The 26,472-nt window shown below is 42.9% G+C and overlaps 1 protein-coding gene across 3 annotated transcripts in view; it reads left to right on the top strand.

Moving 5' to 3' along the window:
• The window catches only part of LOC105279739, a 242,150-nt gene that overhangs the window by 172,263 nt on the left and 43,415 nt on the right, over window positions 1–26,472 (top strand). For all 3 annotated transcript variants that reach the window (XM_026971817.1, XM_026971818.1, XM_011339725.3), the window contains one exon: window positions 2,876–3,014. In XM_026971817.1, coding sequence (XP_026827618.1) covers window positions 2,876–3,014 — 139 coding nt within the window. The remainder of the gene's footprint in view (window positions 1–2,875; window positions 3,015–26,472) is intronic.

Consider the following 26,472-nt stretch of genomic DNA (forward strand, 5'->3'; position numbering starts at 1 on the left):
CGAGGAAACAAAAAAGCTTGTCATCCTTGAAATTGAAAATAGTCGCACGGCCTGCCTGCGCGAACCTTGTCGCGTTATGAAGTATCCAATAAGACCGAGCGCGTGACGTCGGCTATTAAAATGCTCGCAGTCATGAACGAGGACGCATCGACATGCCGTTATAATGGACGAGCTCGTCTCATCCTCACCATGGCGTATAATCTCGCTTCGCTCGGGAACAGCACCCTCGCACCTACTACCCCCTGGGGATTATAGTTACTTGCGTTTTCCCCGTTCGTACGGTGTCCTTTTAAGCGAGCTCACCGAAACGGCGTGGCGACGCGGCAGGAACGGTAATTAATTAGTAATTATATCAGCGGCTGCCCCGGAAAAAGCCAGTCCGCCTGCGCGCGGCCGCGCGCGCGCAAGCGGAATGGTTGGTTGCCGTGCCCTGCCGACGAAACTCTCCCCGATAACTTTGCTTTCTGACCTAACTCCAATTTCCGTTAATTATACCGTGGCTACCTACTTCCTCCGTCTCCCTCTGCCCCGTCCTCTCCTCTGTTCTCCTTTCTATGGCTTTTCTCTCCTGCATTTTCCTTAATTCTTTCTCTCGTCTCGTACTGCTTGTAAAAATCGGCAGGGTGGAGGCTCTACGATACAATTCGCACGTATCGTTATAATGTCGGTAACAGTAATTGTGCATCATGTTCTTAAATTGACTCATAGATAGAAGTTTGATGATAAGAGGGGTAAAAAGGAGTAGTTTATTTCATATTACAGAAAGAATGAATATACATTCATATACAAGATTGTGACGAATATTTCAAATTGTAAGATATTATTTCATAGGCTGCGTTATTCCTCATTCGTTAAAATTATCTGTTAAATAATACTTTACTTCTCCACTAGATTAAATTGTGAATTAAATTATTTTTTAACATCATAAATTAATGAACTGCAAATGATATTACGGTCTCACAGATTTAATTACCCCTAACGTAAAACCAATATCAAAATCCTTTAAGAACGAACTTTCACAGGCTGCTGGAGATACGCTATGGATATCTCAATGTAACTGAAGAGGCAATTGCGATTAGAAGCAATGCGCAGTCATGTGATACACCTGCTATTAGACACTGACGACTACGGCGATACTCGATACACGTTGCAGTTCTGTGAGCAGTAATCCACGCGAGCAGTAAGCCCGCTGGAAATTAAGAGCGTGATAATGGCCGGACGTGTCCAGAACCGATCCGCTTTTCAATGGTGAGAGAGCAACAATACAAAGAATATGACAGAAAGAGAGAGAAAGAGGGAAAGAGAGAAGTAGAGAAAAAGATGCTCTCTTTCACATCGATGCTTTCGCACAAAAGGCGCACATCGGCCTGTCTCGAGTAATAAATCCCATCCGTCATCATTTCTATCAACTCTGCTTTCGCAACTTCGAAACGCAGTCGCGAGAGCAAGTCTGTATCTTCTTATAGCGAATTCGCGAGATTCCTCGTCGTCTTTCTCTTCCCGTCCCCTTCCTTCCCCCTTTTCCCTGCCACCCCCTTTCGGTCTTCGCCTACTCTCTGCCGATTCCCCGCTCATCCAGGATTCCGAAACACTTGGACTTATTAAATGCAAAATGCTCCCGGCAAACAATGCTTAATCGCGACGTCGCTCCTCGTTGTAATCCTCGTTGCTACAGATGCGGAGGCAGTACGAGAAAGTGAAAAAGAGACAGAGAGCACGAGGGCGAGGGAGAAAGAGAAATGGAGGATGAACGATCGCGCGACGAGGAGAGAATCAGCGACTCCCCCGCCCGCTCGCGCTTTCACGATAATCCGATCTCTCTAAGGAGATTCTCCATTTTTACAACTTCGTTTGAGCTCGCGGCGGACTCTCTTGCCGACGGGCATTCGAAATATTCGTGGAATCTCGGATTTACACTCGCGGCCGACAGAAAACCGAATGGAAAAGACGCTCGCCGCAAGGTGAGGAGTAAGAGGAGAAGGAGGAGGATGAGGGAGAGGCAAGAGACTCTTGGGCATAAAACAGCAGCGACACGATCGCCAGCGATCACATTAGCAGCGAACCTGCACTGATTATTTAAAAGTATAAAAAACGGCGGGACTGCTTTTCATGGTTTTAATTTCCAATCCAACCGTACGAAGACGAAGCAGGGAAACAACGTTGGATACGGGGAAAAGTATTTTGATTTGAGGAACGTTACATGATATGACGAGAATCATATTCTCCGTTCTGTTGTCGAGACTTTTCAGCTTCCATGTTAGACCGCGGAATCTAGAATCAAACATCGCGTATCTCTCCCGTATCATGCCGGATGTAAACGGACCGTGCAACAGTACGTAATCCATAGACAGATGCGGACCGCTGCAATCAATTTGGGACGCGGATTTCCGCGTAATTGACAACAGGATGGAGAGGACTACCTCTCCGCTGATATTATATTACGTTGTACGTATTTTCTTTTCCCGACTCGAAGGGGAACGCGGGCTTTTCAGCTCGCGCAATCGCCGGGTAACGAGAAAATAATCCTGCGGGGCTCGACATTTTCCGCGACCCGTTTCCGCGTAGGAGAGAGGAAAAGGATCAAGAGAGAAAGAGAGAGAAAAAAAGGAGACAGAGGGAGAAAGAAACACCAGTTACAATTGTTTCATTACGTTCCTCTTGGCCAGGAGAACTTGCTGGAGAACGGTAACCCTGACAAGCCCGCCGGCAAATCGCTGAAAAATATCATAGCCGCGATCCATATGGATTGTTTTGCATTTCTGGCGCGGATCGCGGACGTCTCAGATTAAAATCTAAAAGCTTCCCGCCGGGCATATCGTCCATCGCCTTGGGCGGCTGAAATCGTCCCCTTTCTCTACCTTGTTTTCTGTTTCAGGTTGCACGTTTCCGGAGGAATGGTATGGCCGGTGGTTCCAATCGGGGAATCAGGATCTGGTGACCGTCAATGGCTCTCTCATCACCAGCAAGGGCCTCTGCATCGAGAAAAACGGCGACAAGTTCCTCGTTCATGATACGTGAGTCTTTTTCCTTCCCTTTCTCTCTCTCTCTCCCTCTCGTTTGAATTGCAAGTAGAGTTCGGCCGATATGAAACGATAGTATAGTATTCCGTCCCTTTATACCCCTCCAATCCCGGCTCACTGTTCCCATCACACCACCCTATCGTCTCCCGAACCAACGCCCGGTGCTCCCGTCGCTCCCGTACGCGCCCCCCGCTCTCTCGCTACTCCCTTCTTTCCAGCTTTTATTAATTAACTGCCCTCCGACAAAGCGCTCGAGGCGACGTGCCAGCCGAGAGAGCACCCGCCGTATAAAACGTTTCTCCTGAAATTCCATCCGTGAAACCGGAGCAGGGGTAGCTTTGAGATCGAAGAGAACGGGTGATCCGTCGCGGCGCACGCGCTCGTATATCGATATACTTTTATCGTTCGCCGCCGTGTTTGCGCGCGTAGTCGGTCGGATTTACAACGAGTGCGTACTCGCGGCAAGCTACGTACGACTAAATAATGTTAAATAGAAATTGCCCTTGCGAGTTTGCCCCGGGGCGAACGCGCGAGCGAGCAAGCGAGGGAGCTGGAGGGCTCCCATCCCATGGATCACCGCGCGAAAAAGCACCACTCTTCAGTTAGTTATAAAAGCCATGTGTAAGTTATAATTACGATCGCTGCAGCGCTACTCCAGCTATCGCGGCAATTACTTCTCAAGTTCCTCCTTGAAACTTGGAACAGCTCATTTTATGAAAAGTGGACTGTAAGTGAAATGATATTTTATATCGTGTACTACGTTAGACATTCGTATTTGTACATATATATGGAATATAGAAAAAATTTAATTTTGCGTTTGACTAAACACGATTATATAATTTTAATTTTTTGTTAGACGTTCTTTAAAATTAATAAAAAGAGAATCATTTAACGTTATCGAAGAAAGCTTAAGTAAGAAAATTGTATGTAACAAGATTATCGTATATCGCGCTATTTCTCCCGCAAATCGTGGGAAAATAATCGAAACGGTTCCCGAGGTCCAGTCACGTTATAGAAAGGAAAACATTTTCCCGTAACCAGAATTTTCCCTACATTTCCATTTGCTCGGTTCTCGCGAATTCTGCACGTCGTACGTCGGTCCATGTGTTATATTTCGATAGGATGGATCACATCGACTGTCTGTGTATCTTCGTGCCATAGTTTCTGGTCAAACACAATCTTTTATCGTGCGATCCGAATTACAAAAACGATATCGCGGCCCGCCGAATGGAGTAGAAGTTCCCGCCCGTAATTATTCGCGATTGAGAAGCACTCGGAAACGCAAATCGGCTCGTTCTCTCGCGCTCGAAGCGAGAGTTGCTTTGTTGCAGCCCGGCGCGGGGAACCCAATTAATTTTGTTTGATCGGCACTTTTTCCAATTTTGCCGGCGTGGCGGTCTACCATCCCCGCGCCGCGTATCTCCTCGCCGAAGATAAACTTAAACTGTGGCCCACTTCTCCCGGATAATATGCACGATATATATGGACTGTTCCACGATATACTCGTAGCTCACAGTTAAACTTGCAGTTGAGTTAAGCTGCGACGGTATCCCAGCTAATCCAGAAGCTACTCTCGATCTATGGACGATCTGCGGGCCATCCTGCACAACGAACACCGTATATCTTACATGCTTGTGTGTCGCTCGTAGGACTTGATTAACGTACGGCCATAATCGTAACATTAGCGTGCGCAGAAGCTGTTTTTCGCGGTCGTTATTGGCCCTCTCGCTAAGATGAATGTACGAGCGAAGAAAAATCGATGGCGCGGCGGCGATAGAATCGCGAGAACAAACCATTCCTTTCGTGGTTGATATCGCGTGCATAATTGAACATTCAATAAATACCGTTATCAACAGTGCTACGTTATTTATTCGCCATTTCGTTCTACCTTTTTACTTCTACAAAACTCGGCGATACGATGCTCGAATTGGGTCGAGCAGGGATTTTCCTGGATAGACGAAGCGTTTTACCAACAGCATGCAAATTTTTTTTGCGCAGCGAAACGTTCTAATTCGCAGAATAATCCCGGAAATTCGCGATCTTTATTATTGAATATCTCGATTACGGATACATCAGCGATTGTAGGTAGACAGTACTACGATACGTAATGCGATATATGCTCTTTATTTAGGAACTTAATATTTAAATTCTTGGGTAAATATCTACCTAGAAATTCAATGTATACTTGAAAACTTTTAAAGTCTTGCAACTTTGAGAACAAGTAAAACTCCTGACTAAAACTCCATGGGACATGAGGATCTAAGGTGGACGTTGAATTGAGAGTAATTCTCAAAAGGTAACCATTTAAGCGTGCCATCTCTTGGGAGCCACTCCTGAAAGCGAAACTCTCGAGCAGTGAATAGAACAGGCAAACTAAATACAAGTCAATCGGTCTAAAAAAATTACTCGAAACAATTGTTCCTGTCGTACTTTGTGGTATTCTTATTGCAGCATTTATATTTATATGCTAGACTCTTTTAACTTATGCACACACACACAGTATTTTAGCATTAAATATATTTCTTCGTTAAATGTAAATTGTTTTCTTCTTTTTCCTTCTCTTCCTCAAAAAATTAAGGATTGTGGAATATTTCTTTAATTGCGTAATTTCACTAATTGAAATGTTTTTCTTTCATAACTAAAAATAATTCTCGGTGGACAAGTTCTCCTTAGAATTAATTATCGACTTTTGAAAACAAAGTTTATCGAGACACGCTAGGAACTCCGTTTAGACAACAATGGCCGTAGAAGGCAAGCACTTCCAACGACCGAATCAATCTTACAAGCAGCTCGCTATCAACTAAATAATGCCAGCGACAGAACAGCCCTATCGTTTATTCAGATCCATGTTGTTGGAGGCAGCTATGATTTTCTTAAGAGACGCATGGTTATATACCTACAAGCAATTACACACGTGGATAGCTAGAGGAACAAACGGTGACAGAGTAATCGGAAGAATACTGAGAGACGCAAGATAAGAGCAAGAAAAAGGCAACGCGGATGGCGCGACGAGTGACATGGAAACTGAGTAGAGTTGAGAAACAAGTTTTAATTAATGTAATGGAGTGTAGCGCGTGATTAGCCCCCCAATCAGCACACTTCTGTCGCTATCATCATAGCTTCGATTAGAGAATAAATTATGCCGAATAATGAAAAAAATATAAGAATGAAATATGTGATAAGAAAATGTCGAAGAAAGTTGAATAAAACCAATGCAAAAAATTCAATTTAATTAATCAGTTTAATTGTATTTAATAAGTTGTTACCAAAATTTTGTGGGAGATAAATATCTCTTAAAGATTTACTGATGAATTGCTTTAATTGCCAATAACTAGATCTATTTGTTAAATTTAATATTGAATAGAAGGCAAAAAAGTGAGAAGAAAGTGCAAATTCTGCACTATGCAGGGCATAATAGCAAATCTGACTATAATAGCAAGATTATTTCTTCCCTGCAGATCATATGATACGTTGGTGTGCGCGAACACAACGGCTAAATTGTTTGCTTAATGTGTATCTAATTATGCTGTTCTGTATTAATGGATCACATAGGTGTAGGCATTATAGTTTGTTTGTTGTTAGTGTTAGTGACGTGAATGTTATCAAACTGGTGGTAACTTGCTTATCTTAAGATAACCAATCTGGTGTTCCAAACACAATTCAAGCCTCTCGAAGCCTGATCGAAAATAATTAGAATTATTTAATTACGAGAAAGTTTTTGCTCGAAAAAACAGACGCTTGTAAAAAAACTAATTTTTTTATTTATTGAAATGTAATGATACAATTATTGTCTGTATTCATTGAACCGTCGTTATATCGTGTTTTATGGAACAATCATTAAATCAATAAACATTTTATAACATCCAGTATTGGTTCAGTATGTAGATGCATACATGCATATAAGGCATGTCAATTAATTGATTTACGGGAGAGAGAACAATATTTATGAAGCGTGATACTATCCTACGGTTTTTCCGTTAATTCTTTTGTTCGATTCGACCGATTCGTGTTATTTCTCATCGTGACAGGTATCGTCCTGATATTCGTCGACCCGATAATAGTTTCGATCGCGAACAGAACGTACGATACGTTGTGCTCGACCGTCAATTAACGGTAACCGATAATCCAAAATAATGACGCGCGATTGCAGTTTACGCCCTGCGATAACTGTTCGTTGATTTCAAAAGCGTGGATCTACAATTTATATTGCGTGCAATTAAGCTTATTTTTCGCGAGAGCGGTGCATCGTTGCGCTAACATTTGTCTACAAATATGCGATATAAGACAAAACCAGGCAAACCAGGAATATAGACCATGAAAATGTCTGGAAAGCAATTTACAGGAATACTATTGCTACCTTTACGAGCTCTTGGTTCTATTACGAAAATATCGTACAGATTTGTATAATCCCAGGAATCGATTTTCTTTTCAAAGATACGCTTTGTGCGAAATAATTACGATATTGCCACAAGTGCGCTCGAGGGAACCCGATTAGGTAATTCACTCTCCCGTACGGCTGGATGCGAAATGGGTATACCCGTTAGTCCTGATAATAAAATTAGTAGTCCGACGTCATCATTAATCCTTCTTAAGCAATAAAGTAACCGGCACGTTGTAATAATGGGGTATTAGGTGGTCTCATTATTGTGGGATAATTGGAAAATGGTGGAATGGCGCGCGCGAAAGATGTAGGCTACGTAGATTACATATAATCGACGTGGGTGAGTACAAGGTAATTACATTGCCACTGCGTCCCACGAAGCTCGTGTTAACGAAAGTTTATTAATTTATCATCGTACGCTGCTCAATACCAGCTGCAATCAGGGATACGCCTGAGCTAATTATTACTCGCGCAAATACAAAGGAAAACTACACGAGACGGTGACTAACCCGTCAATAAATTATACGAAGTATTACTCAACGTTACATTAATGACGATAATCCGAATCGTAATCAGAATTAATTTTCAAAGCTAATTATCATCCATTAAAATCATCGCGATCGGACTTCCCTGGAGAGTTTGATCTTCCCTCGCAGCGCAACGTTGTATCGATTATCACGTGGAGTTGTTAACGAGACGATGTGACGGCGCGGTAGTGATATTAGATAACGCTTACAGTGATTCTGCGTTGCCGTCTGCCAGAATAGGTAAAACGGATCATCTTGTCTTGTTACGGAGGGTGCAATCGCATCGATGTAACAATCTCGCAATGATTAGACCAGGCGTACTGTACACGATCGCATGATTCCCTCTAATTGGTGACAGCTAATTAAGCTTACGGCAAACGCACTATAATGATTACGCTCAGCCGTTATTGAATCGCATCAAGCACAAGCTCGGAAAAAATCTCCCCACGAGCGTAAAGTGTCGAATATCAGGCAGAATAAAAATTCTTCTATTTCCGAAAAAAACCAGTTCGAATGGATTAACGCGTGTTACGCGATCGTGATCGTATACCGGAAGTCGCGGTCAGATATCACGACGTGAGCACGCGGAAGAGAAGGTATCCGCTGGGATTTCGCGTGCCGATCGGCGTCATTTCCTGTCGCACGTGGTGGACGGCGGTGGAATAGAGGGACAGATGAACGCGCGCACCTCACTTCAGCGAGGGGGTTGGGAAAAAAGTTATGTTGCCTCTGCGTCCGGAGTGACGAGCCAAATGCGTCGCCGGTATATGAATAATATCGCACCTCGTAATACGTATTATACATATAGAGCGCGCGTTTCCTATGCTGTGCCCTTCTCTGCAATTCCGTCTCGACGGAGTATCCGCTGATTAGATCCGAATTGGAAAGGGTAGTTTATACGTCCGTCGTTATGCATAATCTACAAAAATTACATTTTCACGGGCGACGCAGCGCGCGAATGCAATAAAATCGCGCGTCGATATCGTCAGAGAGCGAAAATCAAATGGTCGCTCATGGATCTCACATCTCGGGAAAGGCGCGCGCAGATCTCAGCCGTCGTCGAAAGCCGATTAGAACGTTTGAAAATCCGGTCGGCGGCGTACTCATTGTCGAACCGAAAGTCGAGAGAATGAAGCGAAAGGACGAACGAGCGTCCAACATTCCATTTACGAACGCGGGGCGAGAAAGAATTATCTCTCAGGTCGCGCTGCATAAGACGGCGATGGGAAGCGAGACGGATAGCGGGAAAGAGATGGAGAAAACACGATGAGAAGCAGGAAACGCGTGGATAGAGACGTCGAATGGAGTCTTCCTCTCCTGCATTGTAGCTCTCCATCTTCTCAGTCTGACTACTCGCTCTCCGTTTCTATGAGGCGAGGTGGTTCTTATCCCGTCTTACCCGCGATTGTCTATAACCCGATGGTTTCTTGCGCCGCGACGCCCGCAATAAATAGCTCCCTCACCGTCTCGTCCCCGTCATTCCGTATCCTCCTTTGTGGCTCGCTCGCGACGGAAGTGCAAGGTTCGTCGTCCTCGAAACCACCAGCCATTCGGTGTGTTTAGCTGTGCATTTTGAAACTTTCAAGACGGATGCAGGTAAACGGGCGAAGTTTCCAGTTTACTCGGATGACGCGTCACTTTACTAATTGCGTCCAGGATTACGGGACCCCGGGGGCGCGCGTGAAAGGACCTCGCTGCGGTGTCGCACCGATACATTATCACACTCTTTTCTGTCTTCCTATTGTTTCTTTCTCCCGCGCTGCAACAAGATTAGAATGTTTAATATGTAAGTGCAACCGTTGCGATCGTAACGCCGTGCAGAATGCGGAGTTGCATTGTTGCCAAGAGTGCTACATTTTCCAGAGAAGCGTCTCGAATTTTAACATCGTGCTCTGCGGATTAAATCGCATTCATCCTGGATTCGTCCCTCTATTTTCCTCTATGTTCGATGTGAACGCGATAAAGCTTTCAGGCTATACCTAGCATTCGCGTCGCGCGTATCATAGATCGAGTTTTGTAATTTAGGCATACATCGCGATGCACGCCATAGGCCATTTCATATGAATGAAAGACGGAAGTCATTGTTCACTGCCGCGTCCCGGAGTTTCCGGACGCCGCGCTTTTGGCGAGCAGAACACGAAGAGGAGAATCACGGACGGCTGGCGCTGAAAGTTTCAGTCACGGTTTGCGATCTTAATTTCTTGCCCGCTCGCCGGTGGCCTTCTTTTTTCCTTCATTTTCGACCCATGGAAACGCCGGCTGCAGAGAACACGAATGCGAGAGGAGAAACATTCCAACGCGACGTTGGTCGTCGGTCTCGCTGAGAACCTCCCCGTAAATTTTCGCCCGACTTGAGAGACCGTGGCGAGGTGAAAATTGTTCAGAATCAATGACCTCAAACTCGAGGGGGACGACGTGGCGGATTTTCTCAGGCTCGACCGGCGCCTGACAACATCGAATTTCGCGCAATATCTACGTGCTACTGATACTCGACTCGAACTAACGTACGGGATATTTTGCGAAATTCCAGAAATGCTCCGATAGCGAGTACCATTTGAGAGCAACGATCTGTAAATCGCTGTCGTTGCCGAACACGTTGCAGCGGGCGAGCTTTCGACGCAACAATCAAAAATACAGAGTTCAACGATTTTCAGCGAACCGATAACGACGTACTCGTGATTTCGCATGAAATCGTATTACTCTATTTATTAGCGGGAATGAATAGATATATTTCATTTCTTATTTACATATCAACAATAAAGTGTAAAATTAGGTGCGCTCGGAGACTGCAAATGCATTCTTATACCTCCTTAAACAGGCACATTCAACGTTCCGTTGGAGGATCTCCGGTGTACAGTGACCTTAATTTCTTCCCTCGGGTTGCTCCTTCCTGGCTCGCCTTTGTGCCACCGAAACGGCTGTCGCGAAAAACAACGATTTGAAATTTAACGAGGTAATACGACGGGATTTTCTCGATTCGTGTAGCGGCATAGCCGCTGGATATTTAGGAGGACTCTCATTACACAGAATCGTGAACCGAGCGTTGATGATCCCACCCTATTTTTCTCTCCCAAATGTCACGACGAAGTCCCACGCAATTTTCAAATTCCATTTGGGCGAGCGAAAAAGAGACGGTAGGGAAGAATTGACGGGACGTTGCTGAAAATTTCAACTTCTGGTCGCGACCTTAATTTCTCGTCTCTCGTGGCTCGTGCTTTCCGCTGCTCGTTTTTGACCTGCGAATATGGCCGCCACCTGGTAGCGCGTGTCGTGGGCGGGTATGGGCGACATGAATAAATAAAGGAGCCGCGCTGCCGAGGCAAAGAGAGAGAAAGAATGGGGAGAGGGGGAGGGCAAAAGGAAAGAGAGGAAACTTTTGACGAAAAAGAGATGGGAGGCAGACCGGGAACTCGTGCGGCCGTTCGTACGGTTACACCACCGAAACTTATCTAATCAATCAGCCGACTGATCAACCTTTCATTGATCGCTGTAATCCATCACATGTAGCGTCGATACAAACCGGGCGCGCTCTCTCTCTCCGCCCGTCTGCCCGCTCGCCCTCTCTCTCGCCCGGCCGCCAACTCTCGCTCTCTCGATTTTCTCTCTGAGTTATAACGCTAATTATTTTTCGCCCGAACGATCCATCTCCGCCGGTTCCTCAGGTCGCGATACGCTGACAAATCTTCGAGAAATCATTAAAAGTTTTAACCAACGGGCGGACGGTACACTGCAGCGCGCCTAGGAGGGTCTCGTATTCTGCGGCGGCGCCATATAAAATTTCCAACGGAGTTCTCCACGTATGCGGGACTTGCATAAATCTCTGATTGCAATTATGATATTAGCGCGGGGGAGTCTACCGCTCGCTATCGAATTAATAAGAGTAATAAGTGCGTTAATAATGAACGCGACTCGCGCTCTGCCATAACTTTCCGTTGTACGGTTTCCTCCTCCTCCTCCTCCTCCTCCTCCTCTACCCCTGTTCTCTTTCCTCGCTACCCCCTCACGTATTCCTCCGAGGACTGCATTTTCATGAGCTGGTAATCATTAATAGATCGTCGCTGTGTAGCGGTGTAACGCAAGATGCAAATTAATGAATGAAGGAGAGCCGAACGACCATAGACCGCACCTGATTTGATATTCAAGCACCGGTATATGTATGCATTACGGAGGTGCACGTACTTGCGTAGTCTGCGTAATGCACGCAAAGCAGTTTGGAATCTAATCAGGGTTTATTGCAGGAATGCCGTTCGCTGTTTCTTTGATGAAACTTTCGTCAGGTATGCGTCGCGGTACTCTACATAATTAGGACCTAATTTCGGCCGCCCTCTCTCTCTCTCTTTCTCTCTCTCTCTTTCTCTCTCTCTCTCTCTCTCTCTCTCTCTCTCTCTCTCTCTCTCTCTTGGTAAGTGTAGACGTGAGCGAATTATCGCTAATTAGGTCTCCTGTCCTCTTCTTTGCCGAATGGTGTAAGCAAGGACATTGTTAACTTACATATGGAATTTTTTGCGACTCCGGACGAAAAAATGTCATGCAATTGTACATGTCCGCTTCCATCTGGAAATTAACGTGCTGATTTAAAGTCATTAAGATATTTCAAATAACGTGGTAGCACCATAATGTTTCCGTAACATAGCGTACTACTGATATTATTGTGCTACTTGTGTGCGGTAGTGTGTCTAATAATTCAATAATAAAGCAAAACAGTAATAGTTCGAAAAATTGAATGGTAAGAAGTTACTGTCGATTTTAATCCTGGTAATACATTTTTCAATTAAATGAAGATCAAATTTATTTTTTATTTTGGAAACACTTTTTGTTTTATTTTAATTATTCAAACATTAATTTATATATATATAGACCGACGGATTTCATATGTATCGCTATTTGAATCTGTCGCAATTTAGATCAGTGCAATTAAAATTTCAAGCACATAGCGAACTCTTTGTTGGACGTTTCCAGTTTTAGGTAAATTTGCACTATAAAGTGTTCTGGCCCAATATTGGATTATGTCTCATGCATAAAGAACAAAGGAATCTTTATGATTAAATCTGTCTTTTTTCCTTTCTAGTTTTTTCTTTCTGTCACTTTCAGTCGAAAGGTTTGTCTGTACGTTGAAAGTAGGGCAACACACAAAAATACACATGTGAAATTGCTGCAAATGGAAGATCCGATGTCATGACTTACTAAACTCAATCGAATAACAGTATTAACCAGAATTAAACGAATTGCAGAGGGATAATCATATCAAATAAACCTAAATAAACTCGTGAGAGATGATTACATTATCATAGTCCGGTATTTAACCGTTGAGTTTGCCTCTAAGGAAACATGTGCTAACAATCATATCACTGTACATGAATCGAGTGTTGAGATTATTCTGTTGCATAATGCAGCCTCTCGAAGAAATCACGCGACTTCAAAGCCCAAGTCCTTAACTGCATTTAATTTACCCCGGGTAGAGGCATGTTTCGCAAACTCGACGGCGTCGCGGCGTCTCGACACCGTTCGTGAGACTAAAGGGATTCTTGAAGAAAGTACTCTTATAAGGCAATATGCGTAGTGTTCAGCTGTTTGACTTGGCGTCCCGACGCCCGACATTCGCCGTTCTATCTGTCCCTTTGTGTCACCGAGGTAAACGAGGCGATTAAAACGTAGATTGGCGTCCGCCAAGGATTTATTAATGCCTAAGCCACTTCGGCTCGATTGAATATTAAGGTCACGTCGAGTGTACGATCCTGTCGTCGCGCGACCGCGAAGTTGCATTTTAATCAGATCTATTGCCGACGGTAAGAATTAATCGTATTATTCTCAGTTTCCGACGCTGCAAATAGCTCCATTCGCTCCGAGATTAAAGATTTCGCCGTGGCGCGCCGCCATTGGCCCGCATTTATAAAGTAGGAACTAGAAATGCCATATATAACGAAATTATATCTCATCCAGATGGGATGTATGAACTTTTTTTATCCATTTATCGATGAGTGTTACGTTGTAATTCTGAGAAGTCGAGAGGAGTTGATTTTACATTATTCGTTACATTACTCTGCGCAGTTAATTAGGGTACGTAAAGTCACGAAACTTTGACACACTAAATAGAATTACAGTAAAATGTCTATTATATTAACAGTGTACAAAGATATAAAAACAGTATTATGTTTATCCTCCAAATAAAAACTAATGTCCTAAATTATTCACGTTGTCTTCTTTTCAAACGCAGCGTGCCCTTTCTCTATTTAGCTTTAATTACTAAGTCTCTATTTAATTTCTGTTTTTGTTCACGTGCTACATGAAGCAGCGATAGTGTACCTTTTTTCAAAAATAAACGGCTATATTGTCACACCGAATGTAAAATAAACGCTACGGTGGATGAGCAGAGACTGAAATATTTACAGAGTGCAATTCGACTGCTGAAAAAATAACTAACTCGCACAATGCGACAAAGACAATGCTGCGACATGAAAAGAACGTTTGTTCGGAATCCTCTTCCTCGCTCGTGATAATACCTTCGTTGCGGAACACGGAATCGTGCTCGCAACTCGTCGACATATTTTTCAATGTACTTTGATATCTCGTTCCACACTCATGACATAATGTAATTATTCCATAGAATAATTATATATGTCGCTCCTAACTGAGGTGATACGTCTCGTAATCTGTTCATCATTTAACTGTTAGTTAGTTTAAAGCCGGAAAAAATTTTCCCTGACTCAGTTTAAAAATACAACGTTGTTAAAAACCGACTACGTATTCTCACTCACACGTACGATCACGTACATACAGTTAGCGATTATTCCATTTCAACTTTTCTATCCGCTGATGGTTTTTTATTCGCGTTCGAATCATATGTTTCAAGAGAAACTTCATTTCAAATTCATCGAAAGTGGGTTTTCGCCGTACATTATGTCTTTTTACGTTGACACGTATGGAGAAAAAATTCTACGTCAGCCATTGCTATTTTCCCTCATCGTGCATATAATGGTAACAGAACGCTCCACTGCAGTTATACTATCAAATACGTATCCCGCGCTCGCCCAAAAATAACGGTTCTGAATTAATTTTGAGATCCTCTTTGAAAAGTTTTGAAAATGAAATTTATCTGATGTGTGAGACGGATTGTGATAGATGGGCAAGCCTTCGAAAATCGTGGTAGTTACATCGCCTTTCCGCGGTTCCAATACGTCCGGTGATCTCGTCGGAAAACGGCAGCACAGTAGCATCCCTCTCCCTTTCTCTCCCCAATGATATGAATCGTCGGGCGGCAAGCTTCGACAAATAGAGACAATTAAGCGGCTAATATGAGATGCCCTCGCCTTGTGCGTTGCTCCCACGGGAACGAGAGTGTGCACCGCGCAACAATACTACAGGACAGTGCAAACACCAGCGGGGAAAACCAACAATGCACCCGAACCCGGAGGCCAGCGTTGCTGCTGCTGCTGCTGCTGCTGCAGCAACTCGATCTGTGTCCTCTCATACGCGCTGCATGTGCACGTGCATGTGCGTTGATCGGGCTCGGGCAGGCAGACGGGCGGACGGACTGATCGTGACCGCGCATACGCTCCTGAAATTGCATTAAACGGACAAACGAAAGCGTTAAATAATGCGGCAATTATAAGCGACGACGCACTATCGATATAAGCGCGTGAGCCGCCGCTTAATATACTTTTGGCGTGCCAGTGGGATCGTTAATTTGTACGTGTATGTGTATCCTTTGTATATATGTGTATATACATACATATATATATATATATATATATATATATGCATGCGCAAAGTGGTAAATATCGATGACGCATTCAATTAGCGCGAATAAATATTGTCTCCTGAGAAAATGAACGAGGTGCGCGCGCCCGCATTGCGCGGCTCATATCAGGGGTGACAGGGGAGAATCTTACTTTACACTGTGCGATCGCACATTCGGCTTCGCATATTCTAAAATCAACAAAACCCAAGTTCCCACGCGAATACAGCATGTAGATAGCAAGTTACACATGTCGTACGTTCTTCCTGCACATGGCAGGAAGAGCCGTTTTATTTCTGCAGAAAATGACGCCAAAAATCTCGCTGGAAAAGCTAAAAAATATATCGTATCGCATTTCCGTTGTATTCCCATGATATTTCCGTTCTTTCGTGAAATATAAAATTCGTAGTCCATTAAAAACGTTTCTTCTCAAATTTCCTGCACGCGTAAAACTCGCGTAAAACTACGAAGAGAATACGCTCTTCGTTCCTTTCAATTTTATAACGGATAGAATTCCGACAAATTCGCCTCGCGCATTGACAAAGCAAGCCTAATCGCACCGGTCGCTCAAAGAACGATCTACCTTTGAAATTTATCGTCGAATTCATCGTCGATTAAACGTGCAAGTGAAAATTCGCCTGCTCGCCGTCGACAATAATGACCCCGCGTCGCGAGGGAGCTGTTGCGCGCAGGAAAGAGAGCACTGGCGAGCTATCGCTTTGAGGCGAAGACACCATTAATGAAATAATTGGGTGGAAAAGGGTATCCGCCGCGAGCTGCGGACCGGCCAACTGTTCGATGCAACGAAATGCATAACAAATTCCCCCTTGCACGCGCTTGCACGTGGCGACGCCCCGGGCGGCGGTGGCGAGAGGGAAACGCGTGTGTATTACCTGAAACAGATCGCCCGCAGCGAAATCGGGTTACAAAAAGGAAAAGGACAGGGAAAGAACCCAGGGAGAGGACGGAATCGGTGCACGACCGAGAGGAGAGAAAACAGACTGGCTAAATCAACAGCCCGCGGCAAGTGCGGGGAAATGTCTGCTGGTTCGCTCGCACTCCTCGCGCTGTCATTTGCGCCTGGTTTTTTTCCTCTCTCTTCTTTCTCTCTTTTTTTCGGCGCGTGCTCGTATTGGCATAAAAAGTACGTAACGCGGGTCCGATATTGACCAGCGCGTGATAACCACGTCGGGAAAGGGCGGGACCTTTCCTTTCGAGCTCGTTCCGAAGAGCGATATTTCAATGATCGATACAATTCATCTTTATTTCTCTTATTCTCAGACACATTCTTGATAAAATCGTAGGTGAATCTTGGGACTCAAAGTGATGAAAAGTAATTTCGAGTTTATGAGAGTTAGCCATTATTAGTACTCAGTTGTAAAACGTATCACTTATCGTCCATAATTTCAGGAATTTTATAACCGTAAGTTCCTGATGCACGATTCGATTCCACAATCAAGCAACGTCGCGCAAAACAAAAGGAAAACGACGAGATATATTCTGATCGGAAGTAAAGCCGTGGAGCTAATTCTACAAAACGATCAATAATTTCACAGTTAACGTCTATCGGAGCTGTTACGTTAGCACGCCGGTAATTTTTCGCGGGAAAACAGCCGGAAAGTGGAGAACGACGCGCGGGGAACCATCCGATTTTCCATCTACGGCTTATCAGACGTTACAAGGTTTCCCTTTTCGACTGCCGGCGGAATTCTTCAGCTGGCGGAAACGTCAAGCGTAAATTCAAAAGCTTCGAAATTAATTCCGTGCCGAGCGATTGCGCGGCGTTCACGCGTCTTGAATATTTAGCGTCGGGAGATATCCCGCAGCCTTTATCAAAGCCTCCGCATCCCTCAACGTCAATCCCGCGACGTCTCGCAACCGGGCAAACGAGACAGGAAAGGGAATATCCGATTCTCCCGCCGCGATTTATCCCACGGAGTACGAGCGTTTCCTTTTTGTTTCTTAATCTTTTTCGTGCATAATGCAACACTTGGCACGTGGAGTTTATGCGTCGCGCCAAATCCGATACCGGTGACAGGAGGCATTCATTCCACGATCTATCATCGATGATTCATCGCGATGCTAATCGTCGCGATCGATGATGAGCGCGTGATCACGTTTCACGATCATAATTATCGGCGACGCCAACGAATCGGTAGCGTCTGCACAAGAAACATTTCGCCGTTGAAAGGCGTTTTGCGAACGCCGTTTCTCTCGTATCTCTCGATGTCCATTTTGCCGAGTTTCTCGCAAGAAAAGGCAGAAATAGAAGGAAAACGTGAGCGCCGAGCTTCGGACATTTCGATGCAAAAGCATCTCGCCGCGAACATCTCGACTGCTTATTTTCCTGCTGCTTTCGAACCTTCTCCATTAGTCTCGAACGTTTTCCCGCTCGTCTCGCTCCGTCTCGCTCTCTCCTTCCATCGTGGCAATCAACCAACGAGCCGCACCGGAGAAAAGCGTGGAACCTTACGTTCTTCCTTGTATAGATCTTCCGGGAACTTCCGGTTTGATGTTTTCGTTTACTTGTTGCACACGGTAAGCGAATTACGACAAGAGTCCAGCAATGCAGAAAGTCAATAATCGAATGACCACGGTAGTTTTCCATCATTTTCCGTTTGCGTTCTATAACGTCTTGTTCTATAACGTGTTGGAATTAATCCGATTCCTGTTTCTTTAAATCATTTACTGTCTGAATTGCACTTTTAAAGTACGCGAAGCGCGGCGAGACGCTCGCAACGAAGGTGGCAAAGTCGTAGAGTCGTAAAAATCGCTCGGACGATCAGGATTTATATCCAGAGATGCTGACTCCTTTATAGGCGAGCCTTTTTCATACATCTTTATCTCTGCCGTGGTGTTTACGTCGATGTCGATTCGACAACATCTTGAACAACACCGGCAAAGCCTCTTACGGAAAATATACTGCGAGACATCCTGGATTGCCGTCGCTGGCAGCTAGTACGAGCGTTTCATTTTCACGGCGCGATTTCAGCTTCCACGAGACGCTTTGATGGGATGCGAGCGACGTGTCTCGCAGTTAGAAAAAGAACGTGGATGTCCGATGAATTAGCGTGTATTCACTGTTGATCGATTAAAATTGTGTTACACATTCGAGGGAAAATAACTCTTAAAGAGATCCGACAACCACTATTCGCAGAATATTTCCTCGAGGAGCCCTCCTCCCATAAGAGGTCGCATTGCGACTCGTGCGATGATAATCTTGAATTTCCGCTCGTATCTCCGCATCTTGAGGACATCATTCCCGGAGGAAGCGGTATTCTATCCCTCTCGTAGGCTAACCGTCTCTCACGACGTTTACATCGGCCTGGTTCATAGAACGCATCTTGAATCTTGCGGTAGTACGGGAGTAAAGCTCCTTAGGGATGTCTCTCAAGATGCCATGAGGCACTTGCGTTCGCTATTGCATGTGCATCCTCTCTGCCGGCCAAATTCAAGTAAATAATACATCAATGGACGTATGCTGTAACCGCTCGCGCCAGTCTCCAGAGTCTTTCTTTCCATGTATTGGGTTGTAACATATATTTGTTTCGTTTTTTTTTAGTGTTTTTAAATATATTTATACAAACAGTTTAAAAATGGGACGAATATATGTTACAATCTAATATATATATTTTTTTAAATCATCATTGTCTGTTATACTGCCGGTAGAGAGGAATCACTCCACGTGATTCTAATTATACAAGAGAAGATTAGTAATAAATAATATCAGACAGGAAATTCGAGATATTACTGGCCGCATTTCAAATGTACGGGTAATAAGGATAACTAGAGAACAATAGGATGTCCTTAGAAATAATCAAATGACAATACGCGCGATCTGTGGAATCGCGTTTAGACCATTTCTAAAATACGTGCCTCGATTAATACCGGAATATTTTCCCCAGCTATTTGCACATCACGACGATATGACGTCCATATTAAACGTCGATGTTTGAGGTACGGTGGAAAATTTGATACGGTAGTTAAATACCTACCAGTACAGGAAAAAAACACAGGGACGACGAATTGGCGAATCGATTCTTTGCACAAAAAAAGCGTTTCCATTCGCTAATGCCCGACATCGTTACTCCATCGCGCGCTTCTTCCAAGCGGAACTTTTCAGCAATTTGTGCGCGTGTAGGCATAAGGTCCGTAATGAGTTGCACCGCGCAAGAGAAGAGAAAACCAGTGATGGGGGTGGAAGAGAGCGAGAGAAGATATAATAAAACTCGCGGCGAAATTAGTCCTCGAACGCGGCAGCGAGCCAGTCGGGAAGCGGAAGCTTTTTAATTATGATCCCATCGGGAGCGCGGCTCGACCTCGTTAATAGATTCTTTTTTTGTACCCGCGAACTTCATAACGCCCGGTAACAACTTGCCGAAGGAGAATCCGCGTTTCCGCGTTTTTGCATAGAGACCGGAGTGCGTAAATGCGATACGCGGGATTATTCGTATGATGTGTTCGCACCGCGAGTGAGCGATCCTGCTAATGCGAAAACGCGCGAAAATGCGATCGCTCATTATTCCATGACCATTTCTGTGATAAGATATTATTCTCGTGACTTCCGCACTTACGTTACATAACGTTACGTTCGTTTGTTCGTATCTAAGTTATTTTTTTGTGCTAAATGACAAACTACAGTGTACAATAGTTCGTAACCGCATTTCAATTGAATTTCGAAACCGATTTACTTTTTATTTTTACTTTTGGTTTTTGTAAAACTAGCTTTACCATAACCAAATTTCTGTTGCCCCCATTTCCCATCGCTTTCGATACTTTTACGCAATTATATAGAAACATCAGGGATCGGGTGTATCGCGTATTTGCGTGCTCGCAAAAACAAAACTATGTGAATTATTTCAATTCCATGTACGCCATGCCTTTGTAACATGATAGGTTTTCGACGTTACATCGATACCTGCGGCCGGTGTACATCCTCGGATTTCCTCCCAGCTTTCCTCTCTCATCCTCGTGGTCCAATTCCCCCTCGTGTATGTACATACTACATGCTCATTCTAGTTTTAATTTTTTGAGTATCTTGAGGAAGTCGCATAGTGAAATACCATTGTATCGAATTATCAAGCGACGCGGTAGCGTCGCGACGCCAAGTACATAAAAAAATAAATAGCCGCATGAGAAATAGCCGCTTGATACAGCACTGGCGTGACATCGTCGAGGCGCTACCAAGTAGCTTATCCGGAATTTACATCATTTGACAGGTCACATAAACTTGTGATTAAAATATCTCAGGAACTAAAGCCGTAATAAAAAATCTAACGGCACTTTTATAATATAATATGGGTGCACGCTTTCGAACGCGATCAATTAGAATTAAATTGGTGCAGGCAATCCTGAGATATTGCAATCGTTATGTTAAAACTGTAACGTTTCGGTTTTCATAGAATTCAGACCACTCACGTATGTATGCATGTTCGCACAAACACATGCAAAGCGATTTTGTCCCTCAAGCTTGCGTTCACACATACGTTCATACATGCACGATTTAATTTATTCGACGACGACGTTGCACAACGACGATGACGACGCCGTTGCACGACGACGACGACGCCGTTGCACGACGACGACGACGACGACGTTGCACCACATCGACGTGCTGCAACGTCATACGGCAACGTCGTCGTGGTCATCGTCATCGACGTGGTGCAACGTCGTCGTTGTCGTCGTTGACGTGGTGCAACGTCGTCGTCGTCGTCGATGTGGTGCAACGAAAAAAAAAGTACAAAACCGCTTTGAATGTGTATGTGCGAACATATGTACGTGAGTCTGAACCTGATTTCGGAAAAAGAGAACGAAACGTCACAATTCTAACATTCAATTACAATATTTCAGGATTGACTGAACCATTTTTATTTGGAGTGGTCGCAACCGAAAGCTTGCACCCCTATTATCTTATACAAGTGCCATTAGATTTTTGATTACGGCTTTAGTTCCTGAAATAGTTTAATCATAAGTTTATGTGACATGTCAAATGATATGAATTCCAGATAAGCTATACGTTAGCGCTTGACGTCTATGCACTGAACTTGGTAACGCTCGATGTTTATGCAGTGACTCTCATTGTTCGGTACCTTATTGTTTATTTTTATGTACTTTTCTATAAAAACATTAAAAATTAATGAAATATAAAAAATTTTTTACAAAAAGTAATGAGATCTCTCTAAAAAACCTTACAAAGGTAAAAGAATACGCCAAGTACATAAAAAAGCAAAACCAAATATGATGAAATTCATAGTTAACTAGCCAAGTACCTAGAAGCAATTCAGTTTGAGGATTTGTAATTTGAAATAATACTTGGCGTGCCCGGGTTGCATTAAAACGTACGTCCTACCTATACTTTGTGTAAACTGTATGTGTAAATTATTTGTATTGAGTGAGTAATGAAAAGGGATATTTATAATCACTCCGCTAATGTGCAAAACTGTAAACGTATTTATTTTAATATTACCAAATACAAAGATTTACGAGTCATTAGTGAAAATACTCAAGGCAGTACAAATTTAGAAGAATGCATGTCCAATGCGATCCGGGCACACCAAGTATTATTTCAAATTACAAATCCTCAAACTGAATTGCTTCTAGGTACTTGGCTAGTTAACTATAGATTTCATCATATTTGGTTTTGCTTTTTTATGTACTTGGCGTATTCTTTTACCTTTGTAAGGTTTTTTAGAGGGATAAGTATTAATTGTAAAAGCGGCTTTAATTAATGATATAATAAGAGAACAATTGGTATATAATTTTGAAATTATATATAATATTTTTTTTACAATTTGTTTCTATAAAGAAGAAAAATTAAAATTAAAAACTTAACAATAAAAATTTCAAAATTCAACCTCTCGTTAAAGAAATAGATTATGTTACATCATTTGCTTTTGCTGAATTTCAATTTCAATTCATTATTTTGTAATTAAAATAAAACGGAAATAAATAATTCTGAGAAAATTAAATAAATTAATTATAATACATCAAACTTGATTTTTGAATGAATGCTGTATCTTTATCCTTCAGATTGTAAGGAACTGCAAATGACACTCAGTTCTTCTTATGTATTATGAAGTTCTCAAAATAATAGCAGCTGTAAGTAAAGCTAATTTAATGTTCATGTAGAAATTATTCAATGATTAAATAATAGCACAGAAATAGAAAATTATACACTTGCAATGACTGCTATTTCTTGATACGATAATTGATGACGTTCGCCGACATTTTGATCTCTTTCGACCTTTAATAAAATCTTGATTCGTATTTTTGGAGAATCTAGACTAACGCTCGAGACGGGGTAACTTGGAATAAACGCAGTTGTAGGATTGGAACCGATTGGAGCGAATCACAACTGCCGCAGTAACCATGAGATTTCTCACGCCACGCCGTTACGCATCTATTGCAAGTATTGGCGTGCAGAGTATTGAAAGGAATTTCATCGATCAGTCAATGATACTCGAAATCGCAGCCAACGAGAGGAAGAGGGAGAAAGAGATGGGGAGAGACAGCGGTACGCGAAAATACATGCAGTCGAGCGGGCTGCGCATTCGGCGGGCTGTCGCGTCGACTCGCGCGTGAATTATTTCAGTTTCGCATACGACGCGGCTTTGTAACGTAATAGGTTTTCGGCGTTACAACCACGTCCGCGGCTGAGATATCGGGTTTCCAAATTGTGCACGCGGCAACCGTGATACTAAACCTACCTCTCTCTCTTTCTCTCTCTCTCTCTCTTTCTCCCTCTTCCTCTCCCTCTCTGTCTCTCTTCCTCTCCCTCTCTGTCTCTCTTCCTCTTTCTCTTCTTCACGTTTTCCCTCTCTTTCTGTATTTTTTCCTGGTTCTATTTTACCCGAATTGCGACGCGGAGTCGCGCGTACACGCGCACCGGAAACACGGAGTGCGCCGACATTCGATTCGAGTTCCGGTACTCATGATTTAGTGAGATCTTGACGAACGAGGTCGCCGGACGTTTGATCAACGATGACCAACCCAGACTACATGTCCCCGGTATTTTCGAATGCCACGCGTTCGGCATTTGCCGTATTTACTTTTCCATTGATCTCGTATTGCAAGAGAAACTGCGAGAGAAGCTGCGCGACTCGAAATGGCTTTTGGTCCCGGCCACGTGGACTGTCATTTATAGTCGTAGTTACCTAAATTGTATGTGTGATACACAATACTTCGATCCGGACAGTAAAGGAGATTCGATTAAACCGTCCGTGATTAGTCAACGTCAATCTCTAATTGTTGTCAATCAATATCAAAATCTAATTGTTTGATAAATATTATAACTCTCTCCATATTCTGTTTTCTGTAATTGATTGTATATGTAATAAAAACGAAAAGATACAGTAGAACTGAAATTCTTTTATCCTCGATTTAATACAAACTGAAATTCTGTTGTTTTAGAAAAATCGCGATAAATTTACATCGATCCGACGTGTACACGAGTGGGAGCGCATGTACCTGTTAACGCTCTTTCAATTCTTCTAAAATCGTTCCTAAATTTTATAATACAAGTGGATGAGAATGTCGGCCAGTAGAACCAGCCAAAACTAGTGGTCCTTTATGTTCGGCTGGCTTTTATTTGAACGAGCGAGCCTACGTGCGAAATTTGTTTTAGCAGAAAAAAATGCGAAAGAGCATTATATGAACGCGGGCTTGTCCGGCCGCATTTAATAAATGGCGGTCGTGCTCGCGCAGAAATGTATTGCTCACGTAATCGTTTTTACCTGCTTCAAAAAGTTATAGTTCCTTCCTGCGTCTCAAAAAAAGGAGAGAACAAAAGAAGAAAAGAAAAATTGTAATTCACAGACACGGAAACATCAGATACACAATTGCATTATTTACGGCGGAAACAAGGAAGCGAGTAACTTCTTTTTTCATCTCGTCCGGCCGGGAATAAATTCACGTTTTAGCGAACGCGTCAGATAATATACAGGGCTGAAAGCGCGAATTTGTTTTGCCGCTGAGCTCCCGCGGGCTTAACGTGTACGTGGTTACAAATTCAGATGCGTTTACAACAGCCGCATACGTCTCTTACAATTCTTTTCTAAACAAATCCGCCACGTCATTATGATTAAAATATTACATTACGCCGGATCACTGAGCTGCGTTTTCTCTTTTCGTGAGATTTCAGTTTTGGGAATTCCGCGAAGAGATCTACACGAATTCTGTGGCGTGAGATACCGGTGACTTGCGATTCTCGCTGCAAATTCGTAAAGCATTTAATTTTAATTGAGTTTCTGGCGTGCATATTTAAACATTCCTCTAATTCCGTGGGGCACGCAATAATGTTTTGCCAGTTGTATTACTCTGTTGAATCAGTATTACGAAAATGTAGAATTTTATCAGCTGGGTCACAGTGTTTAAACAGCGCTAGAGTTCTGAATTTCACGTACGTGTGCCTCCGTGTTTGTGCACGTTGCATGAACTTTCGGGATGATCGAGAGACGTTACGGGGAGAAGTACTGGAATAAATTTTCTTTTTTCGACGAACGAGCGCATCAATTTTCGAAAGCGTTCTCCAGCCATGTGCCGGCGTCGGGGGTATCCTCAATTGTGCGCCTTTGATCGACATGACTCACATTCTGTCTCAGAACTCCTCGTAAATGCCAGAACTTTTTCGTAACGTCTTGAGCTCCGTGAAAAAGTTTCCGCTTTCCACGACGAGGAACGGCCTGGTAAAGTCACCGTGCAAAGTCGTAGATTCGCGATTTTGTTACTTGATTATTTCTTCGCGCAAGTTCACGCTCCAACGAGGATAGTCAAGCTCATTACTACGGTGCTCCGTAGAATCTCCTCGGCTGCGACGAATTTATGACAAACACTAGCGATTTTATCATTATCGACGTTTATATAATACTAGTACAACACAGGCGCGCGCTATTTTATTTTTCAATGTTAATAATGTTTTCGAATAATAATATTCATCTATTATTTTTAAAAAAAGTTTTTTCTTTTTCCGAGGAGTTCTGAGATGTTTATATTATTAATTGGCATATTGCCTAGAGTTCTCTGCTATTGAAAATACCGTAAACTCGGAAATGAAAAAGTTATAGCCCGTAGAAATTTTTTTTTCCGAGAAGTTCTGAGTTGATGATATCATTATTTATTATATTGCCTAGAGTTCTCTGCTATTGAAAATACCGTAAATTCAGAAATGAAAAAGTTCTCGAGTTTAAAATTTTTTCTTCTCAGAGGAGTTCTGAGTTGATGATATCATTATTTTTTATATTGCCTAGAGTTCTCTGCTATTGAAAATACCGTAAACTCAGAAATGAAAAAGTTCTACCCTTAGAAATTTTTTCTTTTTCCGAGCAGTTCTGAGTTGTTCAAATCATTATTTTTTATATTGCTTAGAGTTCTCTGCTATTGAAAATACCGTAAGCTCGGAAATGAAAAAGTTCTAGCCCGTAGAAATATTTTCTTTATCCGGTTAGTTTTGAGCTGTTGATATCGTTATTTTTTATTCTACTAGCACCGCAGGCGCGCGCTATGTTATTTTTCAATATTACTAATGTTTTCGAATAATAATATTCATCTATTATTTATTATATAATAAATAACACAAATCCTATTCTAAAAAAGGCGTTAAAGGTGTTATTTATTTCATCATGTTTCATCAATACAAATTTTACAGAATTGGCAGCTGCCGTTTTCATGTTCCTAAGAAATAATAAATTAATATAACCGCACTGACAGCCACTATGACATTCTGACATTCGCAACACGAAGTTCAAGTCACACGAAGTTCGAGCCAAGCGAGAGAACCAATCAGCGTCGCGGAAAAGAGGCCTCAATATTCGA

This window comes from Ooceraea biroi, chromosome 8 (assembly GCF_003672135.1).
Source record: "Ooceraea biroi isolate clonal line C1 chromosome 8, Obir_v5.4, whole genome shotgun sequence".
Taxonomy (NCBI): domain Eukaryota; kingdom Metazoa; phylum Arthropoda; class Insecta; order Hymenoptera; family Formicidae; genus Ooceraea; species Ooceraea biroi.